The 22722-nt window shown below is 49.8% G+C and overlaps 1 protein-coding gene across 1 annotated transcript in view; it reads right to left on the bottom strand.

The window, feature by feature from the left end:
* Positions 1 to 271: 271 nt before the first annotated feature.
* The window catches only part of runx3 (RUNX family transcription factor 3), a 41172-nt gene continuing 18721 nt past the window's right edge, over positions 272 to 22722 (bottom strand). The window contains 5 exon segments of the mRNA XM_068751550.1: positions 272 to 753; positions 4799 to 4838; positions 4840 to 4874; positions 10758 to 10904; positions 21475 to 21579. Of these exon segments, the coding sequence (XP_068607651.1) occupies positions 272 to 753; positions 4799 to 4838; positions 4840 to 4874; positions 10758 to 10904; positions 21475 to 21579 (809 nt within the window).

Below are 22722 nucleotides of genomic sequence, written 5' to 3'. Positions count from 1 at the left end.
TTTTTTTGGCTTTGCTATTCGTTTGGGAGTACGTGGTTGTAGCACAGTGCAGGAGTCCGCCCGAAATGTACAAAATACGTAGAGAGTCTTGGGAGAGTCGGGTGAAAGCGAGTGCAGGAGAAATGAAAGACAAACATGCAGCATTTCTCTCTTTTTTTGGTTTGTTGTTTTTCTGTCAGTGTTCATTTTTTGTTGTTGTTGTTGTTCATCATCCCACTTAATTTCCACCCCTCCGTTCTCCGCACCCTTCAGCTGTCACGCTGCCCGTCAGTCAATAAGGCCTCCAGACGGACTCATCCAGGCGGCCCGAGGCGCTCATGGTGGTGGGGGAGTTGCTGTGGCTGCCGTCGGCCTCCACGCCCTCGCTCTGGGCGTTGAGGCCCGGATTCATCAGGCTGTTGGTCCCGCCGGCGCCCGTGGCCCCCGAGCAGGACAGCAGGCGTGTCGGGGAGCGCTCGCCTCCAGTGTTCCCCGGCGCCACCATGGAGAACTGGTAGGATCCAGACCCTGTGCCGTAATACAGGTAGGAGTTGGACTGGAAGTTCTGCGTTTGGTTGTTTGAGTAAGGGGGTGGCAGGTAGGTGTGGTATCTGGTGGACGCCGACATGCTGAGGCCGCTGATGCCGGTGCTCGGGGTGTTGGCGGAATACGGGAAGGCACCGGGGTAGTGCATCCGAGGGTCTGAGAAGCGAGGATCGGTCAGCGGAGAGAGAGATGGAAAGGAGGTCCGCTGCTGGAAGAGGTCTGTAGTCCCTGTTGGAAGAAGCAAAGAGCCAAACGGTTGGAAAGACTCAACTCAAAGTGAACCAAAACGGCTTTCTACTCTGAAGACCGACCCCCCCCCCCCCCCCCCCCAGTTCAGAGCTCGGATTCCCTCTGATATGACCGTCTGTGGAACTGCTAGAAATAATGAGCTGAGACATTCAAACACTGACAAGCACATCAGCCTACAGCCCCATGCACAAGAGCCAAGTTATGGAAAGACGTCCTGCGACTCCTTCAAACGGAGATGAACACACAGTATTATGTCTTCCTACGAGCAATGAAACGCATCATTGTCAGTGCGGGGGCGGGGGGGGGGGGCGGTGCCTCTTATAAACACAGACAGGTTTGATGCGCTGTTGTGCAGCTCATCATAAATCATACTTAGATGACAGGAGCAGGCAGTCACAATTAGAGACAGACATGAAAGGTAAGAAGGAAGGAAGGGAGGGAAACAAAGAAGAAGAAGAAACGGTGTTTCTGTGTGAATATCGTAGAATATCGTAGAAAAATATTGTTCAGGTGTTTAACGTCTCCAAACATTGGGGGGGGGGGGCGACTTAGCGACTTAAGTCGAACACCATGTCGTCCCCTCTCATTTAACTGAGCTGTGTCCTACGCCCTGAGCCTCACGACACCATTCTCAGCGCTTGTAGTCCAATTTAAAAGGTCAGTTTTGCGCGAAGTACAAAGCGCTCTCTCTCTCTCTCTCTTTGTTTCACTGTCTGTTGAATCGCACCCTACCATCATCGCTGCTTTATATTTGTCATTTAGAGACTTGCCCGACGAGTCGAGCACGTTGAGTCTCAAGCTGTTTTATAATCAAGTATACCACGATACTGGAAGAAGATAAGGTGGCCAGCGGCCAGGCTGAAAGCGCCGTAGACGCCCTCAACCTGGTTGTGTGCCACACAACGACGACTGGGCGAGTTCCTCATGCTTGTAGTCGATACACAGGACGCTCCGAACACCCTTGCCGTTCACACACACAAACTCAAGTCCATGGCTATTTGTTGGTCTGCGTGGATCCAAAGTGCCCACATGACTACAAGTGTAAAATGTGGATTTGGATGGCAGAGAAAAGAGAGCCTGTATTTGTCTAATAGCAAGCGCTTGCACGCCACAGCCCTGGGGGGGGGGGGGGGGGGGGGATGCCAATGCTGCGTGCCACAGCACAGACTTGTTGAAATGTCTTTTCCCTATGTGTGGAGAACTGGGTCCATTTTCAACAACAACAAAAAAAAGAAGCTCTTTTGCAATTTCCATGGCCTTAACCCTAACCCTATGGTATTTTTTTATTTTTAAACAAAAGATTTCTGCTGTTGAGTTGTTCTTCTATTTGGAATGAGTTTGGTGTTGGTGGTAGTGGCAGTGAGGGGGGGGGGGCTGTTTCTTTTTCCAGACACTGGAGTTGGGCTGCATATCTGATTTCATACAAGGAAAACTCAAGCCTTCAGCTGCTGTTGATTCGGGCGAAGTGGAGTCGGCGCGCTAATTCCTATCGGACTCCCAAAGCCTCCTCTCTCTCTCTCTCTCCCTGCTCAATTTAGGCTTCAGGGTGAGGCTTGGGACTTGATGGCCCTTGCTGCTGTGGCCCAGTCTGCACATGATTGCCCAATTGGAGTCGGTGGAAACATGTTGGCTGAGCTGCGGTTGGGGATTGGGCCCTGTGTTCTGTCAGGGGAAACTGGACTGGACAGTTATCACAACACCTTAATGGGACTCGTGCAGGACGGGGGGGGCCTGGAGACGCCTGCTCCCACATTAAATGCTCCACAGGAGAGCAGCTCCCTCTGGAGGAGAGGGCCTCCACAAACATTTGTGCATCAGAGAAGCAAAGTTTTGCAGCTTTTTTCCTCTATCTTTACCAAGTTGCTTACTTCACCCCCCCCCCCCCCCCCCCACCCAGTATAAGTACAGGCTGCTCCGTTGCGGCTGTGGTAACCGTGGTGTGTCTTTGGCAGAGATGGTCTTCCTAGCTGGGTCTACTGGTAGCTGCCTGTAACCACACGTGATCTCCATTAGGCTCATCTGAAACATGTTGACTAAATTGCAGGGACAGGAGAGGGGACGGACCCCAGAGGGCTCGCTGGCACAGCCCGCTTGTCTGTGATGTTCCCAGTCTATGAAGCGGGTAGCGGGAATCAAGGGCTTTTACAGAGAACATTCCAGCCCCGTCTTTCCTCCTCGAGCTTTGAAGCATGAGCCACGTTCTTATTTAATCCAGTAACACCAAGGGTGGAGTCTTCCTCCTTTCTGCTCAGCTCAAAAAGTCCACTAGTCCACAGTCAAGCGTGCAACCCAGATATGACAGGGAGGTTTGTCTCATTTGCGTCAGGAAGAGAAACTGATTTTGCTTGTTAACATAAGGACAAGTTTGAGGCGGTCATGTCTACGTGTGTACTTGTGCGCAGCGCTGTGTGTGTGTGTGTGTGTGTGTGTGTCCACATGTGGTGGCTGGTGATGGAGAGATGCAAATCCAGGCGCTCACCTGTGAAATGTTTACTCAGGCTTGATGCAAACTGTGACGGCCAGCGCTCAGGGAATGGTGTCCCAGGCAAATCAGTGGAGGGAAGGGAAGACCGGAGAGACGCTGGTCCAGCTACACGAGACGCTCATCTCATCTTCTCCCCTCACATCATCGCTAAAGACACATTTCTGCCCTGCAACTCCTTCCAGATGTGGAGAGGTTCTGTTTCATTCCCAGACTCTACTGTCTCTGAGTAGTTTTAACAAAGCGGATGCCATAAGGACGAGCAGCCCCCGCAGATAACAGGGCAACGTAACACCGGGGGGGGGGGGGGGGGCAGATTTGCTGCTGTCCAGGCCAAAGAATAGGAGACCCAAATGAACACAAATGATCTCCAGGTGTTGTTTTAAGGCAGCGGGCCTTTGGGGCCGGCGCATCATGCCGAATGCAAATGATAATCACCTCTGCGCCACGGTCAACTGCCCCAAAGCCTCGTCCACGTTGAGCACTTTGGTCATGTGAGCAAAGAGGACTTTGCATGTCTCCAAGTTGTGACACACAATGCAAGCAACAATAAAGGAAGTCTGTGATTGCAGAAAACCGGATATTTTTCCTAACGTGTTGACAAAGAAGGTGACGTGTGTTCATGTTGTATTATGTATATATACAGTACATGTATATATACGTGTGTGTGTAAAGCCGCAGATGTGGGCTAATGGTTGTTAATCGCTGGACCGCGTAGTGCTAGTGTAAAGATAAAAGCCTGTGACCTCATTATAATTTATGACATATTACTGAATCTACTTGATGATTTTAGTTCTCTTGGTATTTACAACCTCATTTTCGCAGGCTGTAAAAAATGCCTTGCACGATCAGTAGTGATCAGTCACTTTAGGATTGTGTTAAATCTGCGGCGTAGAAAAAGAAAATTCCTCCTTCCGTGCATGCGTGCCAGAATGTGTGTCCACGATTGGATTGCTCAGCGTGTTTTACGTGGCGGTCTCTGGGTAGAGGACGGGTATAGGAGACCGAACGGATTGTTGGACGGCATTGACAAGCACCAAATCTCCAAGAAAGAAATGAAAGGGAGAGGGAGTGGAACAAGGCAAGGCTGGGTGGCGGAGTTCTAGGAATGTTGTGGGGTGCAATTGGACCCTGCGGGCAAAAAAATGAAACACTCCGAAACCGACACAACAAATGACACATCCTACTCCTCTTCCTCACCTTTGTTGTCTTCAGTCATGGAGTACAGTAATTAAAATAATTTCAACAATATGTCATTTGAAGGGCGTGGACTTTCTTTTGTATTCCAGAGCACCTCCTTTATCTCCTCTGTTTTTTCAATACCGGTTTTCTCACTCTTACCGTAATAATTAAGGCAGACAATGACATGGTTCTGCACGCTGCAGTGATTCTGTCTCCGCAAACTAACAAACACCGTTGACAAGAGTAAATGCTCTTGTTAGCATACGCAGAGGCGTTGATCTAGGGCTCTGAATGAGGAAAGGAAAGAAGAAGGGGAAATCTATGCTACACAGGTGCATTTGGGAAAGCAAAATGTCTCACCTGGCCATGGTCTCAGGTCCTCTTCCACCTTACATGTTTTTCAGAGTCGGGGTGTCCATCTGCTCCTGCCACAGGGCTGGTGAGAAACACAATTTTGAAATCACGTTAACACTAGACATGGAATTCTTAGAAGTCAAGTCTAAAGCAGGCTCCAAAACAACAGTTCCTGAAAGACTTGCCAAAGCGGTCCTGACACCTGGCAGTTAGGAGATGTGTCTTCCTGTCACAGGTTGGGGCTTTGCTGAATCAGCAGCAAAAGATTGGGACGAGGAGGGGTCGATTTCTCACCAGAGTGAGACCAGGCATTGGAAAAAAAAAACATGCTTGATGGGTGTGCACGGTGAGATATTTTTGGTGTCTTTTCAGGCGAGACGCTGAAGGGGGCTTGCGAGAGGACACTCGCTAGGCTGACCCGCCAAGCTGTCAGGAGGCAGAGGCGGGTTTGGAGACCTGCTGGCTCAATGCGTGGGACTCTGCTTCACACTCCACGTCCATACCGCTCCTTTTGGTGGTTCCACCAAAAGGAGCTGTTTGCTTTAGGTCTGAGCTTGTACAGTCGATACGTGACGGCTTGCACAGAGCCCTGCAGGGAACTCTAGCCTGCATGCCTCTAAACCAGGGGTCCCCAAACTACGGCCCGCGGGCCGGATCCGGCCCATTTCCACATTTGGCCTGGCCCCCCTGAACAATACCAGAGACCCAAAATAAAGTGACGTCGTACTGGATTCAAAACCAGTGCCTCTGGTCTAAAGTCAACAATGCTACTGTCTATTTATCCTAACGCTTGATAGGGTAAAATCTAGGTGGTGTAGTGGGTGGTGCACTTGACTCCCTGCCAGGGGAGCCTGGGTTCGAAACCGAGGTGTGCAGCATTCGGGTTTTCTACAATAATTTGAGGTTTGTTGTTTGCTCCTCTGCAGCTGTATTGGATCAGCTGATTGATCCAGTCGTTCTTCGCCTCTGCACTTCCTGATAGTGCTGGAGAGAGACTGAGTTTGGGTGTGAGAGGCATTGCGTGTGTGACACTCCATTCACGTCACTGTGTGTAGTTGTGATGGTGAGATGAAGCCTAAACTACAGCCTGCCTCCGCATTCGGCCCCTAAATGTTTTGGCACCCCTGCCATCGTCACACTTTTCCTGTACAAACTGACCCCGGCCCTCCATCAGAGAAGGGAAAAGTGATGTGGCCCTCACAGGAAAAGGTTTGGGGACCCCTGCTCTAAACAATTGCATGCATTGTTAAAAACATCATCATAAATACAGACACCTGCATTCTGCACAACTAAACGTCTGGTTTCTGTCAGCAGCAGATGACCGTGTGGCATCCCAACGAGATACCGCAATGTAGTAAACTCCTACCCTCCTGTGGTGGCAATTAGGGAAGGGAGGGGGGGATCATGTTGGACAATTCACCTATAGCTGCACTGAGTTTAACATGTGTTAAACCTGCGTTTCCTCTCGAGCTCCTCCACTTCCTCTGCCAAGGCCCAAATCAGCACTCAGTCACCGAGAGGTCCTGCACCGCGCCTCACAATGGCAAATTCTTACGCATAAATGGCCTTATTCAGAAAGACTTCCAAGCAGCTGGTGCGATTCGCTCAAGAAAATAAACATTCCCTTCAAATATTTTGATTGGCCAGCAGACAACGTCAATACCAGGGGCACAGATTTACCCCTGTTAATAAGAGGACCAACCCCCCCCGTTGGGCGGAGCTGAGGAGCAGGGAAGGCTGGGGCTGGAAATGGGAAGAAGCAGTGGCTGCGTCACCAATAAGAAGCCTTGGAGCGGTGCCAGAGCATAGTTTGGGTGGAAGGACGCAAATAAACGCATGCCCTGCTTTTGAAGTGCACGCGTAGATGAAAGCAGCGGCCGAGGGGACGTTTTTGAGCCAAGATGGCATCCGTCCTCGTGACTCCCGGATCCAGCGACGCCTCTGAGACATGCAATGCGCCTGGCGAAATGAAGCGTGTCATTGAGAAACAGTGAATGCCGGTCCTTGTGCTGGCTTCCTGTTTCGCTTAGGCCTTAGGCGTCGCAACGGGGAGAGAATGTGAGCGAGCGAGCGAGAGAGAAATAAAGACGCCAGCGAGGGAAGGAGAGAGAAAGAGGCCGTGTTAGAGAGGGGAGGAACACGGCCTTGGCTCAGCTATGTGGGACATTTGATATGTCTTTTGAGCCCTCACTTATAATGTGAGCAAAAACAAACACATGGGCTGAAAAATCCTATGTTCTCTTTGAGAGCTCGCGGGTCCTCCCACCATTTCCCTCGCCCCAGACTCAATAGAGACTGTTCATGGCACACATGCAGTTTCTGTAATTGCTGAAATGTAGAACGCAGTTTGGCTCTGATGTGAAATTATAACTTACACAAAGAGTTGAGTCTGGTAAAAAAAAAAAAAGAAGACAGCTTGCTCGCAGTTCTCTTTTTCGTTTTGTTCTTTTTTTAAACAAACCGGAAAATTCTTTTTTTTTTGGAGGAAAACAATATTTTATATTTGAATTATTCATGTCAGGGCCACCAAAACAAAAAAAAAGAAGGGAATAACCACAAATGAAACTCGGGCTCTTAACAAATGGACTCCACGGCGGCCATTGGCATATTATGTAAATAGTGGCACACAGAACAGAAGTAAAACACGGTCTAAAGGGCTGATGCAGATTCCTGCTCGTTTTGGTTGCATTGGCCTCTGAGGGCCAACTTCCTGCTTGGGTTTGGCAGAAATCTGCACGAAATCCAACTGGCGTGACGGCTCCGCTCAAAAGTCCACACCACGGCAACCTGACGGCGCTAATTTCCTGTCCCGCTCTTGCTTTTAATTGGCTGATCATGTCACTGGATGTGCGAATTAGTGTGAGTCCTCCTGCCCGCAGCAGTAGCGGAGCGCCGCCTCAAACCTAGGGTGGGTGGGTGGGGGGGCCCAGGCCGGCGTGTTTATGTGGAGTAAACAGTGTGGTCGCTGTGGACGGGGCGGGAGGGGCAGGGGCCGCGTCGGGCTGGTCCGCCATCAAACGGGACTTTCTGGAGTTAGGTCCAGAGGCCGCAGCTGAAAAGCTGCTGGACAATGCGAGCAAAGCAGGTGTGTGTGTGTGTGTGTGCAGGTCGAGCGGCCGGAAGTCAGAGGCACCATGAACGCATCACACGCTAGAATTTACAGGGAAATAAAATACATGCTGTGTTATTTCTGCAAGATCTCCATATTCAGACGTAGAGGACACACACTCATGCACACACACACACACACTGAAGGTGCTGAGGGCTTGAGTTGACAGCGGAACGCTATGTTACCATCTGATATTCATCTTCAGAGAGGAACACACAGGTGTTGGAACAAATATCTAGGTAAATGATACCCTCTCAAACGTGCCAGGATTTTTTCTTCTTTCTTTTTTTGTATGGTTAAATTGCTTCTGTATTTATCCCCCCCCCCCCCCCCCCCATATTGACACCACCTGCTCTTTGACTGTTAAAACACTTTTAAGTTGAAAGGGATGCTTTTGTCTTTCCTGTTTTGTTTTTTTTGTCGGTTGGAGTTTTTGCCCAGTGGGCCTGTTCACGTTTGTCTACATGCCAAATAGAAAAAAGTAAAAAAAAAAAATGAAGTCAGTTTACAACTTTGCACCTTGGGAGGGAAAACAAAACAAAATCTAATCCTTCTATGCCCTGTTATGATTAGACGCAGAGGACGAGCCGCCACCCACAGACGCATTATAGCATATCTCCACACACGCCTCACTTTGAGGTTTTGAGAACCAGAGTAACAGTTTAGCGCTGGCTTGTTTGAATTCAGATACGCTCGACTGCACTAGTCGAACCACACACGCCCTCCGCCCTGGCTGAGAATCATTCCACATGTCTAGCGAGCTTACCTGTAGAACAAAACAAGCAGTGAACGCAACGCCTGCCAACGTACGGGAATCCTGTCGCTGCATGCACCGTAATGAGCTCTTAATTACCCCGTCTGTCTGGGACGCTAACAGAACTTGCAACACTGGCAGAGGATCGTGTTTGTGAGCGTGCGCTTTCTATTTGTGCCTATGGCGCAATTGCCAGTGTGTGTGTGTGTGTGAGAGAGATTTAAGAATCCAGGTTAGCGTTGAGCAGATGTCTGGAGACGCGTCCTGTTGACACGAAAACTGAGACAGTGTTTCATAGCTCAGACAACAAAATGAAGCAAGGAGGCTTTAGGAGGAGATGACACTATTTTCTTATTTGGTTGCTTTCAAGGGGGGTGGGGGGGATGCAACGTTTCAGGCACGGCACGGATAGTGGAAAACATCTTTTGAAACAACCAGACGGGAATCCATTAATTATGACGTGTTGACGGCGATCTGTCACTCGGCAAACCTCAAACAACAGACCCCGGGATTAAAAGTATCTGCAAAATACACCGGCGTCTGGCAGAAGCAGAGTGATGTGTGTGCTGTTGATACTTAACCCTGTGTCTCTGAACGGGGGGGGGTCTAAAACAACAAGCCTACTTTTTTAATGCTGCAGCTCCGTGCGTGATACGGGACGGGGAGCGTTCCAGGTCCGCAGGTACGCCGCTTCCCTGGCCTATTTCTTAATTGTTTTACCACACTTGCCCCGCAGTATGATGGCAATACCACAGATTAAGGTGTGTGGTTTTAACAGCCCTTCTCCTTGTCTGCTTCACACACACACACGCACACACACACTTCTTACAGATGGCCTCCAGTCACTGGCAGCTGTAACATGGAGCTCAAGGCCTTCACCCTCTGACTGTTCCAGCCGATGTTAATGTGTTGTGTCTGCTCGCAGTATTTGTTCTGTACATGTGTGTGTCGCAACATCGCAGCCCTTTGAAGCCTGACAAGCCCATGACGCCTCTAATTCGTGCACTAATTCCCGTGTGAGGCAGACGAGCAGCTCTTCATCCGCCGTCTCGACGAGGCCTCCACGCCTCTCTCTGCCGGCCCGGAGTCTCTTCTCCGGGGGTAAGCTCAGCCGTGGGTGGGCGGCGGGGGTGGGGGTGGGGGGGCAACCTCTAAAGCATCAGGAAATGATCATCGCACCGGTTGACTCGTGTTGAAGTTCCACTTCGGCCTAAACGGGTCAGTGCCTTTTTACGAAAATGGCTGACACGCGTTTTCGCTCGTACACGCTGTGCGAGAGAACATAATCGACACCAGCAACAAGTACGGACACAGGAGAGCAGCACGAGACGCCCGGCGTCCCCCCCCCCCCCAGTCAGCCGCTAGATAGGCCCACGCCGGTGACTCAGTGCTGGCTAAGCTGAGCACAAGGCCAAACACCGTGTGTGTGGCTGTGATACACACCGATGGATTTCCTCCCACACATGGCGCACGGCTTCCCAAACAAGCCCCTCCCGTGCACAGCAACATGCCGATGCACACGTAATGAGATTCATTAGCAGAGCATGAGAACCAGGGAGTGGGTGGGAGAGGAGGAGTGTGTGTGTGTGTGTGTTTGGTCTGCATGGCACCCTGTTAAAAAGGCTCTGACAGACGGCGAGAGCGAACACGCATCCTCCATCCCACACACGGATGAACCTACCTACCCGTTCTCCTCCCCCACATCACCTCAGTTTGAATCTCTACCCCCCCGTCCACCCCGCCCCCGCACATTTGACCAGTCTGAGTGTGACGTGATTGCCAAGGTAACGGGCTGATGTTCCATTCCTGAGGCTGTAGCGTGCGGCGTGTGGAGATCAGGTTCAGCGCAGGCCAAGCTCTGCTGGCATCGCCCACCTTGCCACCTGGCCACAGACTCACCCCCCCCCCCCCCCCCCCCCCCCCCCCTCACCGAGCCCACCAACGCAGGGCGTCCGGGGACAGGAGTGACACAGGCTTCCCCAGCAGGAAGCTCTTGTCTCGCCGTAATGTCCGATTTGTAGTCGACCTCTGGCCTGAGGATGCTTGTTTTCATCCACGGTGCTATTTACATCTGGGGGGGGGGGGCAGTGCATGGTCCTTACCTTGCGTGCTGCCGAGGTGGCTCTGATGGATGGGGCGGGGATTGTTGTTCACTGGGCCTATCCTCATGCTCCGCTGGTAGCGCTCGATCTCCGACAGCCTGTCTGAGAACTGCATCTTCTGGGGGTCTTCCATCTTCACCCTGTGTCCTGCAGCAGCGACAGAGAGACAGAGAGAGGCGTTAATGAGCCGCCTATCGGACTACATATTTTCACAATCGTGCCAAAAATAGCAGGCAGTTTGACACGTCCCCGAAAAACTGCCGCAATTAGTGCCAAATCGACTTTGACTGCATGCTGAGTCACAAAGAATGAAATTACTACGAGGAGGCCAAGACAAAATATTATTATTTTTGTGCATTTTATCAGACCTTGACACGCATTGGCTAGACGCTAAAGTGTTACCCAAGCTGCACCTGCTGCGGTGTCGTCCACGGCTAACACAGATAACGCGCTGGTTGAAACCGACACCTTGAGGAACGCCGTTTTCCCTGAACCGAACCTCAAATGGAATAAATAATAAACAATCGCCCTTTATTTTACACACGTCAAGTTATCTTTGCTCAGATTGCTTAAAAACAAGATAAAATGGGTACCCGATAACCCCCCCCCCCCCCCCCCCTGATAAACACCCACCCACACACGCATTCAGATCTGACTGACACAGCACTTAGTCAGACGGCAACACCCTGACACGCCGCCCAGACCATGTAGTCATCAGTTTAAAATAACAAGAATAGAAAAACCAGAGAAGGACAGAAGATTTATTTGGTGTGTCTCTTTAATCCAGACCTGGAACAGTAAGCAGCACACTTAAGCGCCACCATCACTTAGATGTCCCGTCCGGGAGACGGTAACCTCTGGTCAGGCCTTTTACAGGAGACACACACACACACACACGTATGTGCACATGCTTTACGTGCGAACACGCCTTAAATGTCAGACGTCAGTCCGGATGAGGCTGCGCTCTAATGGGAGGAAGACATTTTAATGTAACTATCAATGCACCAAAACCGTGTGTTGAACCGGTACGTATACATTCTGTGGTTTTCTCCCTGGCATCTCTACAGAGCAGCCTAATGTGAAGTAATGGCTGGATTTGAATATTTTATCACTATATAAAGGGGGCAAGGCAGACGGACCAATATAGATTTTGCCCGTCCTTTCTCTTCACTGACCCATGGGCAATATATCTTCCCTTTGTGGCTGACCCATGGGTAAAGTTTCCTCTCGTTTACCGCTCTGTCCATTTGTTTGTGCCCACCGCCTCCCCTCCGTCCTCTCTTTACGAACTATATAGAAAACATCCAGCATTGAGGACTTCCGGCGCGAGCGCAAAATGAATGAGCTGTTTCTGATGCTCCGATTGGCCGGGGGCTGTCCAAAGTCAGAATGTTCTCACGCAATATTCTGGTGCAATTTTTATTTTTGCGCCAACTGGTCAACAGTTGTGTTGCGTTTTTACATCTGTGAGGAAGAGCGTGACTCATTTGTGACTCGGTCTGAGCGGAGAGAGCGGTTCCGTTGCTGCAATCGAAATGTTTGTTTCCTGAAGGACGGAGATGTTGGACTGCAGCGGAAAGTAACAGTGTGTGTGTGTGTGTGTGTGTGTGACAGAGATTCCACCCCCCCCCCCCCCCCCCCACCACCAACTTGCTCCGTGCCGTTACTGCAGGAACATATCCCGGGCAGCGTACACAGAGCCACACACGCTCAGCGAGATCTTTTTTATTCACACTCACACTCTTTAAACTGTGATGGAAGGAATGAAGGTCTGCGTTCTCACTCTATCTCTCTCTCTCCTCTCCCCTCTCTCTCTCTCACACACACACAGACAGCGCCAGCTCCAGGCTCCATCGCCCACATAGACACTGTGGCTACTGTCTACTCCGAGCCAAAGCAGGGGTGGCCGGGGGGGGGGGGAAGCAGCCATCCAAATATAGCCCCTATATGTGTCCTTGTGTAGTTATTAAGAGATTTACACCACCTCAAACGGCTGAGGTCAGGGAAATGATACATCCCACCACTCTGGTTGGAAAACAGGCAGACGGCAGGAGGAAAAAGAAATGATTATTGGTCAGTTTGGTGTGGCCAGTGTTGGTCTGAGATGAATCGGCTGGACTTTTATGGATGAAAGTGATCATTGAGCCGCCCGCTACAACACACACACCGGAGCCGGGCGGTGGGCCCCGGTTCCAGCTGGCTGGGGCGCCCTTCATTTGGCGACACACTGTTCAGAGCTTCCAGCAGTGGGGGGGGGGGGGGGTAGTGGGCTGAGAGGGCGACTTTTTGGGGGGGGGGGGCAGCGTTAAAGCAGGGCCTGGAGCTCATTTAGCCCGGACCCACAGTTGCTGTTAACACCACTTATCAACGGGGAGGTGCCTCAAGATCCCCTCTACCCCTGGCTTTGCGTCTCTCACAATATTCTAACATTTTCAGGCACTTTTTAAACTAAAGCTTTTTTTTTCCACATCACTTTCATAACTTTATCATGACTGACTGGTGATCGCAACAAGGCTCTGCGCTTTATTCCACTCTACGTGCATTCTGTGATGAATAAAGTGTAAAGGCTTTGACATGTTTTACTCAATGAAATGGAATCATTTATTATTATCCCCCCATTTTACGTGTGTAGTTGTGGATTCAGAGATAAACATTTATTTGTGTGTAAACGTGATCATTGTGGCCGGGCTGACCCCCCCCGCCCCGTTCTGTCCACCGACATTTGACTTCTACTCTGCAGGTCCGGGGGGCCAGAGGGGTGCCGGCTCTCCACGCCGGCCCCCTTTTCAGAAGGGTTTCTGTGGTCAGATGAATATTTAATGTGTCAGGGTGCACTTAGGAGAGAATGCCCTTGTTTTTCTCTCTATGATATCATAACCACAAGATAGAGCTGGGAGATGGGGGGGTGGAGCGGGGGGGCTGGCGCACACATGAGGCCTAAACATGGATCTGAAATGGATGCTAAGGGCTGCAGATTTACTAGCCTCCTCTAGAGTAGCGGTCGCATCATCTGAAAGCATTATGGAAGCCTATGAAGAACAAATAAAATGCTTGATATAAAATGTCTGGCATTAACGGCGTGCTGAAACGCAGTGGCTGTGTTTTGGAAGGAATGGGTGTGGCCTGCTTTGTTTTCCGAGCGAGCGCCTCTTTATTTTCCTGATTGTGTTTTATCCTCTGTGGTCTAGCTTCAGACGCTGCTTTGACAGTTTTTAGATAGTGTGAAACGCAAGTAATGTGAAAAGTTATTTTTCAGAAAAGGTTACCCCCCCCCCACCACGTGAACCAACAACCTACGGCAGGCCCAGCCTCTCTCTCTATCCGCTTGTCTCCAGCCTCTACTGAGAGAAAGAAACATATGTCGCTGTCCAATGGGGGTGGGGGGGGGGGGGGCATTAAACACAGGCTCTTTTTTCAGGGGCAAAATGAAACTCTATCTGGACGGCAAAAGGCAATACGTGCTTTGGCATCAGCCCAAGTCTGCTCTGAATATATTTGTGATGTAAATATTTGGCCTCTGATAAGAGACCAGTATTGATTTGGAATACAGGTATCACACTGACGCAGTACTGTAGGGATTACATGCAAAAAAAAATATCTGCGTAAAGTAGGGAGTATTCGTGATTGTAATACGCAGGCTAGCGCGATTTAGTTAGCAACAGAGGGAGTTTGGAGCTAATTCAAGTCAATAGAGCCACAACCTGAAAAATGCATCCAGCTTCACCTCTCATGCAAAAGGCCTCCCTGCTTCTCGTGCTAAATGTAGAGAGCATCAAGCAAAAAAAATAAATAAAAAGACGAGCACGACCCGCATCTCTGTCGAACTTTTACACCCCAATGGTGAGATGTGAGGCGACAGTTGAACGCATATTGCAGCGAGTCTTACTAGCCTGAGAGCAAACTTCCGCTTGCGCTCAACAGACACTGGGGTGGGGGGGGGGAGTTTTGACATCTGTTGAGCAAACTCTTGTTACACCTGCCATCCTCTTCCTCCTCTCTCACAGAACTGAACCCGCTTTGTTTTGGTTCCCACCCTGCTCGTTTCCCTGCTTTCCCGTGCACCTACTGCTGGCATCATATGGCAGCTCAAAGTATTTTGTGCAGGAATGCATTGGTTTCCCTGGGTATGCACGGTGGGGGGGTGGGGGGGGGGGGGGGGGGGGGAATCAAAGTTTCTCATTTTAAGGCTGAACCTGAAGGATGTGGGTTTTCGCCCTTGGCTGGTGATTGTGGCTGTCTCGTCTCGGCCTAAATGAGTCGATGCAAGCCACACGCAGGCTTCACGCTCATTTACATAAAACTCTCTAGCATTCGAGAATGATTGCTTCAAGTCCAACTATCATTACCATGCATTTAATGTACATGCTATTATATCTCAGCTGGAGCTGTGCGTCCGTCGTAAACAAAGGAGGGGGGGGGTTGTGAAATGTTATTTTCAAGCTTTCAGTAGCAAATATCTTGGCAGGTTCTTAAGTGTATTCCACCCTATCTGACCACCGCTGGGGGATCGTGTGATCCCTCAGGCAGATGCATCAGCCTCTCTGGGGACATCAACAGTGTGACCCCCCCGCGCAGCACTGAAAGTAGGCTGCTCACAGCGGAAGTTGCCACATAAGTCAGTTTGAGCAAAGAGCGTGGCCTTCCTTTTCTGATAAGAGGATAAAGCTCTTTGTATACGTCTGTTTTTTTGTGTCTTTGTGGAACAGAGGCAGTTCCACACAAGGGACATCCCCACAGCGGGGCAGGTTGAGGCAGGCAAAGAGAGCGGAGGGGTAACCCAAAAAAAAAAAAGAGGCCCGAAAACAAATGCACCCGGATTCCCTGACAATACAGCGAGGCCCGTAGCACACCGAGAGCAATCATCCCTCTTTTGTCCCACCATTCCGTACTCTTTGTCTGTGTGTGTGTGTGTGTGTGTAACTGTCTTCTACTCCGGAGTTGAGGCGTGCTCGGGTTGATATGAGCAGGGCTGTTTTGCAGACCTTTTTTTTTTTGGCTGCTTGCCTGCACACTTTGTAGAAACTCTCAGTGCCACCGCCGCCGCCGCCGCTGCAGCTCCCGCCTTCGTGGAGCACAGAAGGCTCCGGTTTGGCTCCGGAGGCAGATCATATTAAAGCAAAAAAAAAAAAAAAGAACGAAGAAAAATGCTTCTCTGAGTGCTGCTACTCTAGCGCTGAAGGTGAATGGAGTTGCTGTGCGTGCCTGTTGCAGTCGGGCCGAAGCAGCAAGGTGCCGAGGGGAAGGTGGCGGCCTCGCTCAGGCGGTGGGAAAGGAAGGGGGAGCTGCTGCTGCTGTCAGATACATCAATACCGACGCCAGCAGATGTGTCAAACGGCTTCGCATTCACACCTCCGTGCATACTGAGTTGCACACAATCACGTGCAAAAGGTGTACATTGACCCCCCCCCCCCCCCCCCCCCCCCCCAAAATATATGCACACAGAGTTCCTCAGAATGGCAACTGATATTTCCAGGTGGGTCAAAGCAAATGTGTGAGATGTGAAATGTGTGAGTTTTCCACCGCACGTGTTTCACGTGCAGAGCCTTCGCTGAGGTTAGTGTTAGTGGACCGTTGCCGGCGCGTCCAGGCTGCAGAGGCTGACCTCGCCTTTTCTATCCAGCCTGTTCTGAAGAGCCATGGCTTCCCTGCGTGTTTACCCAAAGGATTACAACCTTCTCGGGCACCTGGAAGCAAAAGAAAGGCCTTGCTACACCTATTATTTGCTCACTGTTCCTAACCATTAAGACCTGAAGAAATAAATATCCAAAAACCACAGGGTGGTGTTTTTTTTTCCAGTAGCGGGTACCTTTCTTGCCTCAAGCCGCCCCCCCCTCCCAAGTCCAGCCTCGTCTCCACGGCCCCAACACAGAATATGGTTTATTGTCCCAATGCAACAGGGGATAAAATATTCCTCCCACTCATGGATCATTTATGTTCTAAATGCAGAACAGAACTTTTATTACATCTTGACTGAAACGGTGTAATGGCGCCTTCCTCTGTGGGTCAGTTTAAATAAGGAAGCGTGAAAACACACAGAGCTGACATTTTATTTCCCCTCATAGGTGGGTAAACAGGAAAGACGTTTGGCCACTGAGTTTGGCGGGGTGGGGGGTGAAGGAAGGTGGGAGAAAGGCCTGAGCAGCAGCGTGGGCACAGCTCATCCCCAATTCTGAGAAAACGACTTCTGCTTGCATCGTCACAGGAATTAAAAGTGTTTCCTGGGGACTGTGTGAATAATTCGATCGTTTTAAATGCGTCTTGCTGTTCTATCTGGCGTCAGCAATTACTGGGGGTGGAAAATTTTGTCTGTGGAAAAAAAAAAAAAGCCCAATTCGCCCTGAGGGTGTTTTATGTGTCTTCGCCAGTCATTCACTGACTCGAGGAGGACACATCATGCTGTCTGAAAGATGTTCCACAATGTTCCTCTTTTTTCCTCGCTTTCGGCTTTGATGCTGAGCGTCAAGCCGAGGAAGAAACCGAAGGCCGAACTGCGAGGAGACGAGAAAATCGCCAGTGATGGACGAATGGATGCGTTTTCGGTGTTTTTTATCTCATTTTGTTAGTTCGACTAATTAGATTCGCTTTCACAGGAAAGCCATAAGTAGCAAAAGCCTAAATAGGATTATCAGCAGCTGTGCATGCATATGCGTGCGTGTGTGTGTGTGTATAACCCTCAAAGGGAGTTGGCCTCAAAGCTTCTAGATGTGGTTAAGGTGGCAAAAGTGGTCAAAGAGCTCCCATCTCAGTCCTGTATTTACTCTCCCACATCAACATCTCATTACAATATGCTTTCATGTCGAATGCCATCGCCCCTCAATAACAGGAACTCTCCCAATTTGATTTAGATGTGACTTAAAAGCACTTAAAACGACTCATATTTGTCTCTCCGTGACGCAGACATGCAGCCTGGTGAGCATTTTGTCCTGACAACTGAGCTCTCCTCTCTGAAATCAATGCGCTCTTAACCGGCATGCACCACTGCATTCCGGCAGATTTATCAGTCTGCCAATATTTGCTCGATTTCTAATAACTGAGGCTAAGTATGACGCATCTGGATTGACCCCCTGGGGTAGAGGAACGCCACAGCCGATGGCCTCCAGTCAGCGCAGACGCCACAGAGTGTCGTTTCTCTTTGAGGCTGTAAAACGTTTTGTCTTTATCTGCTCCGATCTGTCCGTTAGTGGTATTGGGCAGAATATCTCCTCAACCCAAATCGTAAATTAAGTCGTCATGAGTTGTATTGGAGGGAACAGACACTATCTGTGTGTGCGTTTGTGTGACTGTGTGCACGTGAGTCGCTATCATCTTCGGGTTTTGGGAGCCACGGTGAGCTATCAGCAGCCAGGAGACAACCTGCCGCTAGTTTTCCCTCCGCTGGCCTACCGATACACCTGTAGGCCTTTTATTTCAAAGACGCCCATCTCCATTTTCAAACATCAAAGTTGCCTTTGAGAGCAACTCGCAGCTGGGGGGGGGGGTGGGCGAGCCTTTCATGTGATTTGTGGAGCATGGGCGTGGCCCACGCGGGGGCAACTCAAAGAGATGGACACACCTGACAGGTGTACACACGCACACTCACACGCACAACAACACGCAACGTGCTCTCTTCGTGTTGACTTTACACAGAGAATGCAATATCACAGGAAAAACAACACAGCAAATGTCATTGTTTGAGCATTTGCATATGTTGTACAGTCTGTGTGCTAAATGCAAATACAGACCAGCCCCCCCCCCCCACACACACACACACACATACACACCTCCTCCACACCCACCATTCTCCTCATGGAGCTGGTTGAACACACCCAGCCGAGTAAACAGGCATGCAGCTAAACACAACAGCACTTGTGTGATTCAAGTAGATGTGTTGACCTTTGCATAAGGTCTGCCCGACCATGTGCAGGTATATTGCACGGGCACCGTGTCATTGTGACAGTGGCTGGGGTGCATTCGTGCACGTCGTTTTCACGCACATGCTCTACTTTGACCTCCCTGAGCCACCGTACATCAGGCATCAGCCCTCAGACCTCCCGACTGGGCATAAAACCAAACTAAATAAAATAAAATCCATAACATAATATTTGGGGAGTTCGGTCAGACATTTTTAGAGGGGCTAGAATTTTTTTTTTTTGCTTTGTTCAGTCAGAGTCAGCAGAAAATGTGTTCCTTGTGACTTCAAACTTGATCTTTGAAGGTTGCTTTTCACACACAGCAGCTTTGATTCTGTCCTCCTTTATTCAGCTTTTTTTCTTTTTACTGTCTCAAATTTCAAAAAACCATTCAATCTTCAAATGGAAAAAAAAAAGCAATCACACATCTGAACAATAATTTTTTTTCACAATTTTAAAAAAACAACCTGATTAAATAGTTTAGGCCCCAATTGCATACTTTCTGGACGCAATCCTCCTCCTTTTTTTTTTTTTTTTTATCTCTGTCCCAGCCTGACCTGAGCTGAGTTCATCTTTTCTTCCTGGGGTCTGATTCATTTCAGACCGAGAGAGATACAGAAATACAAACAGCCCCCACCCCCCCGTGGGTAAATAAGCAGCGGCTGATGTCATGTATAAGTGCGAGAATGAGAGGTGCACCAAAAATATAGTAGCGGGATTAATGAGAAAAACCTGCAGGGGTGCATTAGTGTGTGCGGCGGTGCGCGGAGGATCTGATTGCAGCGAGTTTAATTCATCTGCTTTTATACGTTTTGTTTTTTTGTGCGTCTCTCCTGCGGCTCGTTGTGAAAACTGCTGCTCAGCACTGAAGCGCACGGGAGTGTTTCAGTTGTAACAGTTGTGCTTCCAGTTTGGTCTCAGCAGAAGTCGGATAATCTATCATGACAGACAGACAGACGGACAGACAGTCCGGGAGGGAGAGAGGCAGAGGGGAGGCGCGCAATGACGAAAGGCGGATGTGAGATGAGGAAATCGGCATGTGAAGGAAGATAAAAATACTTAGAGGTGAACATTTAGCCTTTTCTGTTCGGGGATTAGATTCCCGTCGGTGTGTGCGTGGATGCTTTTGGGTAAAACATAGAAATAAAAAACATTTATGCGTTATCTAAGTGTTTTCCTGCGCGTATGACGCGCGTCATACATTTGCAGCAGGTGAGGCGGCGCGGCAGTCCTGCCCGTCAGGTTGACTGGATCAGTCAACAAGAATAAACTCCTCCTCCGTATACCTGCGCCAGATCCAGCCACGCAAATGCAGGTCCTATGCAAACAGCCCATGCATGAGGAGCGGGCCGGCCAGCGGACAGCTGCGCGCAACGCTGCCAAAGGTTCGGCCTGCGGGCCGTCTGCGGGGCGCACGATAATGCGGAGATGATGTTTATCGAAAAGTGATATCAAGGTCGCGTTAGAATATTTAGCTTCCGACCCTAAACTCATTGTAACATTATCATACATTAAGGAGGCTCCATTACGCGCACGCTTCAGTCGTGTTCCCATGTTGTCTTTGTTAATCAAGCCTTTGCAGAGGTTTATTTTCTGTCACTCTCAGCACCAACGGAGCCTTAAATCCCCCCCCCCCCCCCCCCCGCCCTATAATAAACAGTGTCACTCTATAGCCCCAGCACCGGTGTTAAAGTAGCACGGCCGCGCCGACGCCTCGGCTGGACAGACAGACAGGAGACGGCCTTAATGTACAGTTATTTCAAGCTGAGACGCACGCAGATGCGCATGAGAATGCGTTTACGCGCGCAGACACGCGTTTAGCCCCCCCCCCCCTTCAATACAGCTCAAATTGAAACCATTCACACGCGCGCGCGTACACACACACATACACACACATATCAAGTGTTTATTATTATCTAGTCCCTTCCTCTGCAAATAGTATTAAAGCTGGCAGGTGGGGGGAGGGGCGATGGTCCCTCTCTCTGTGCCCCAAGCTTCTTCTCTTCCCCGTCGTACCCCATTTATGTGGCCCTTGCTGCCCCCCCCTGCTGTTTCTGTTTTGACTGGGTTAAATCCAGCACCCCCCCCCCCCCCTACTTCACATGAGCGCGCGCCATGGCAACCCGCCCGTTCAGAGACCTGTAAAGCCATTATAAACACGCTCTCTCCATTTATATACACCATGAAATCCACCCCATCTTATTTACACCCCCCCCCCCCCCCCAGCTCATGAAAAACTCATACGTGCGTGTATACGCACAGCCCCTGACTCATCCGGGTAACCCTCCCACCAGTCCTCACAGCAGGAGCTTTAAACCACACGAGAATGGAGCTGCGGCTCAACGATGGCGCTAACAGCTCCAGCGCGCCGGGTCTTCCTGCCGGGGCCAACAGGCCAGAGTCTAGCCGGTGTTAAACCAACGAGCCACTTATGTGGTCGGCCAGGTACGGCCTCTCTGACCAGCGCTGGGGAGGGAAGAGGGGGGTCGACTGAGCACAGCCACCTGCGGCTTGGAGACTCACTCAGCTCCTCTTAGTGGTCTTGGGTTTTTCCTTAATATGCTTTACAATTTCCTCTGACTGGGCCCTGCCCTGTGCCCCCGCGCACGCACGCACGCACACACACGCACACACTATAACACGCTTAAGACACACGCACTATCAGATGCTCAGGTGTTTAGTTCAACATCTATACGCATGCGTTTGTTTTAACGCGAACACATTCTGACACCCACCGCGGCAGCGTTCACGCAGAAAAACGCACAATCAACAACAGTAACAGCGTTGGTGTACAGGGTGCGGGTGCGTGTGCGTGTGCGTGCACTCACTGCGCGGCTCCCGGGGCCCATCCACGGTGACTTTGATGGCTCGGTGGTAGGTGGCCACTTGTGGAGGTCCGGTGAACACAGTGATGGTCAGAGTGAAGCTCTTTCCTGCAGGACAGAAATGCGCCAACTTTCATTTACTTACAGGCCTAATTATATTATTATATGATCACAAATACCCATTTTGACTTATCTGCACACAACAAACTGTTTTGTTTGCAACAATGCGTCGCTTGTTCAATTTGGATTCCGTCTCAGCCTTTGAGTTTAAGAGGCAGAGACCACCTCGTTCGATGGCCTGGCTGCGGGTATATGATTTTGATTATTGAGAGAACGTGTTCCAGATTGTCCTAAAAGGGCTAACAGCGATAGTTTATTGTTCAACAAGGCGGGATTTTTTGCTCCCATCCCTCCCTCCCGTTGGCAGGGAGGGAAGGAGGCTGCGTGCGTCGTGCGTCGTGCAGCGGCTCCGGTATACTTGTCCCTCTGAGAAAGGCGTCTCTTGTTAAAAAAAAAAAAAGAGAGACGGCGTGGGAAGAAAAAGCATCATCGGGTGAGGTAAGAGACCACAGAAATGAAAGGTATTTGGCTTGCATGTTAATTTGGACAAGAGGCCTTTTAGATCATCAAATGGCAACTGGAATATAAAAGGCCACAAAAGGCCTGAAAAGGCTCTGAAATTATTACATTTATTTATACCCAAAATTAAGATATTTTAATTTATACTGCACAATAGTATTGCTCAAAAGCCCAAACGTGACGCATCTTTACGCGCCACGTGAATAGTTCTATCCGAGGGATTTTGTAGATATAAATTTTTAATCTAAGTAGTCCAACCCAATGATAAGAACATACATCAGCCGACACGCCTTTTTAGCGGCTGTCGCTGTTACACGACGTGGATTGCGTGGTTTTCACGCGCGGGTAATTACGCGTATTCCTTTGGATTTAGAAAATTACAGTCACATCCCCAACTGCGCACACACCGTGATGCAGACCAGATGTTTAGATGTCACCCGCGGACGTCAGATGGAAAAAACATGGGCCGTTTCTTTACCCATGCAGTGTTTCCAAATGAATAGAACATTTTTTCCTTTGCAAAGAAATCTGACCTAAACGGATCTGTTCTTTATTTTATTTATTTGCTATAATTTAATTGATCAGCTTGTCCTGTATATGCATGTCTCACGAAAGATGAACATCATGTTTAATAATATTTATAAAAAAAAGCCACACAAAGAAATATCACGC

The sequence above is a fragment of the Brachionichthys hirsutus genome, chromosome 18 (genome assembly GCF_040956055.1).
Source record: "Brachionichthys hirsutus isolate HB-005 chromosome 18, CSIRO-AGI_Bhir_v1, whole genome shotgun sequence".
Taxonomy (NCBI): Eukaryota; Metazoa; Chordata; class Actinopteri; order Lophiiformes; family Brachionichthyidae; genus Brachionichthys; species Brachionichthys hirsutus.
Note: the sequence above shows the minus strand (reverse complement) of the source record. Positions and strands in the feature narration are given on the sequence as shown.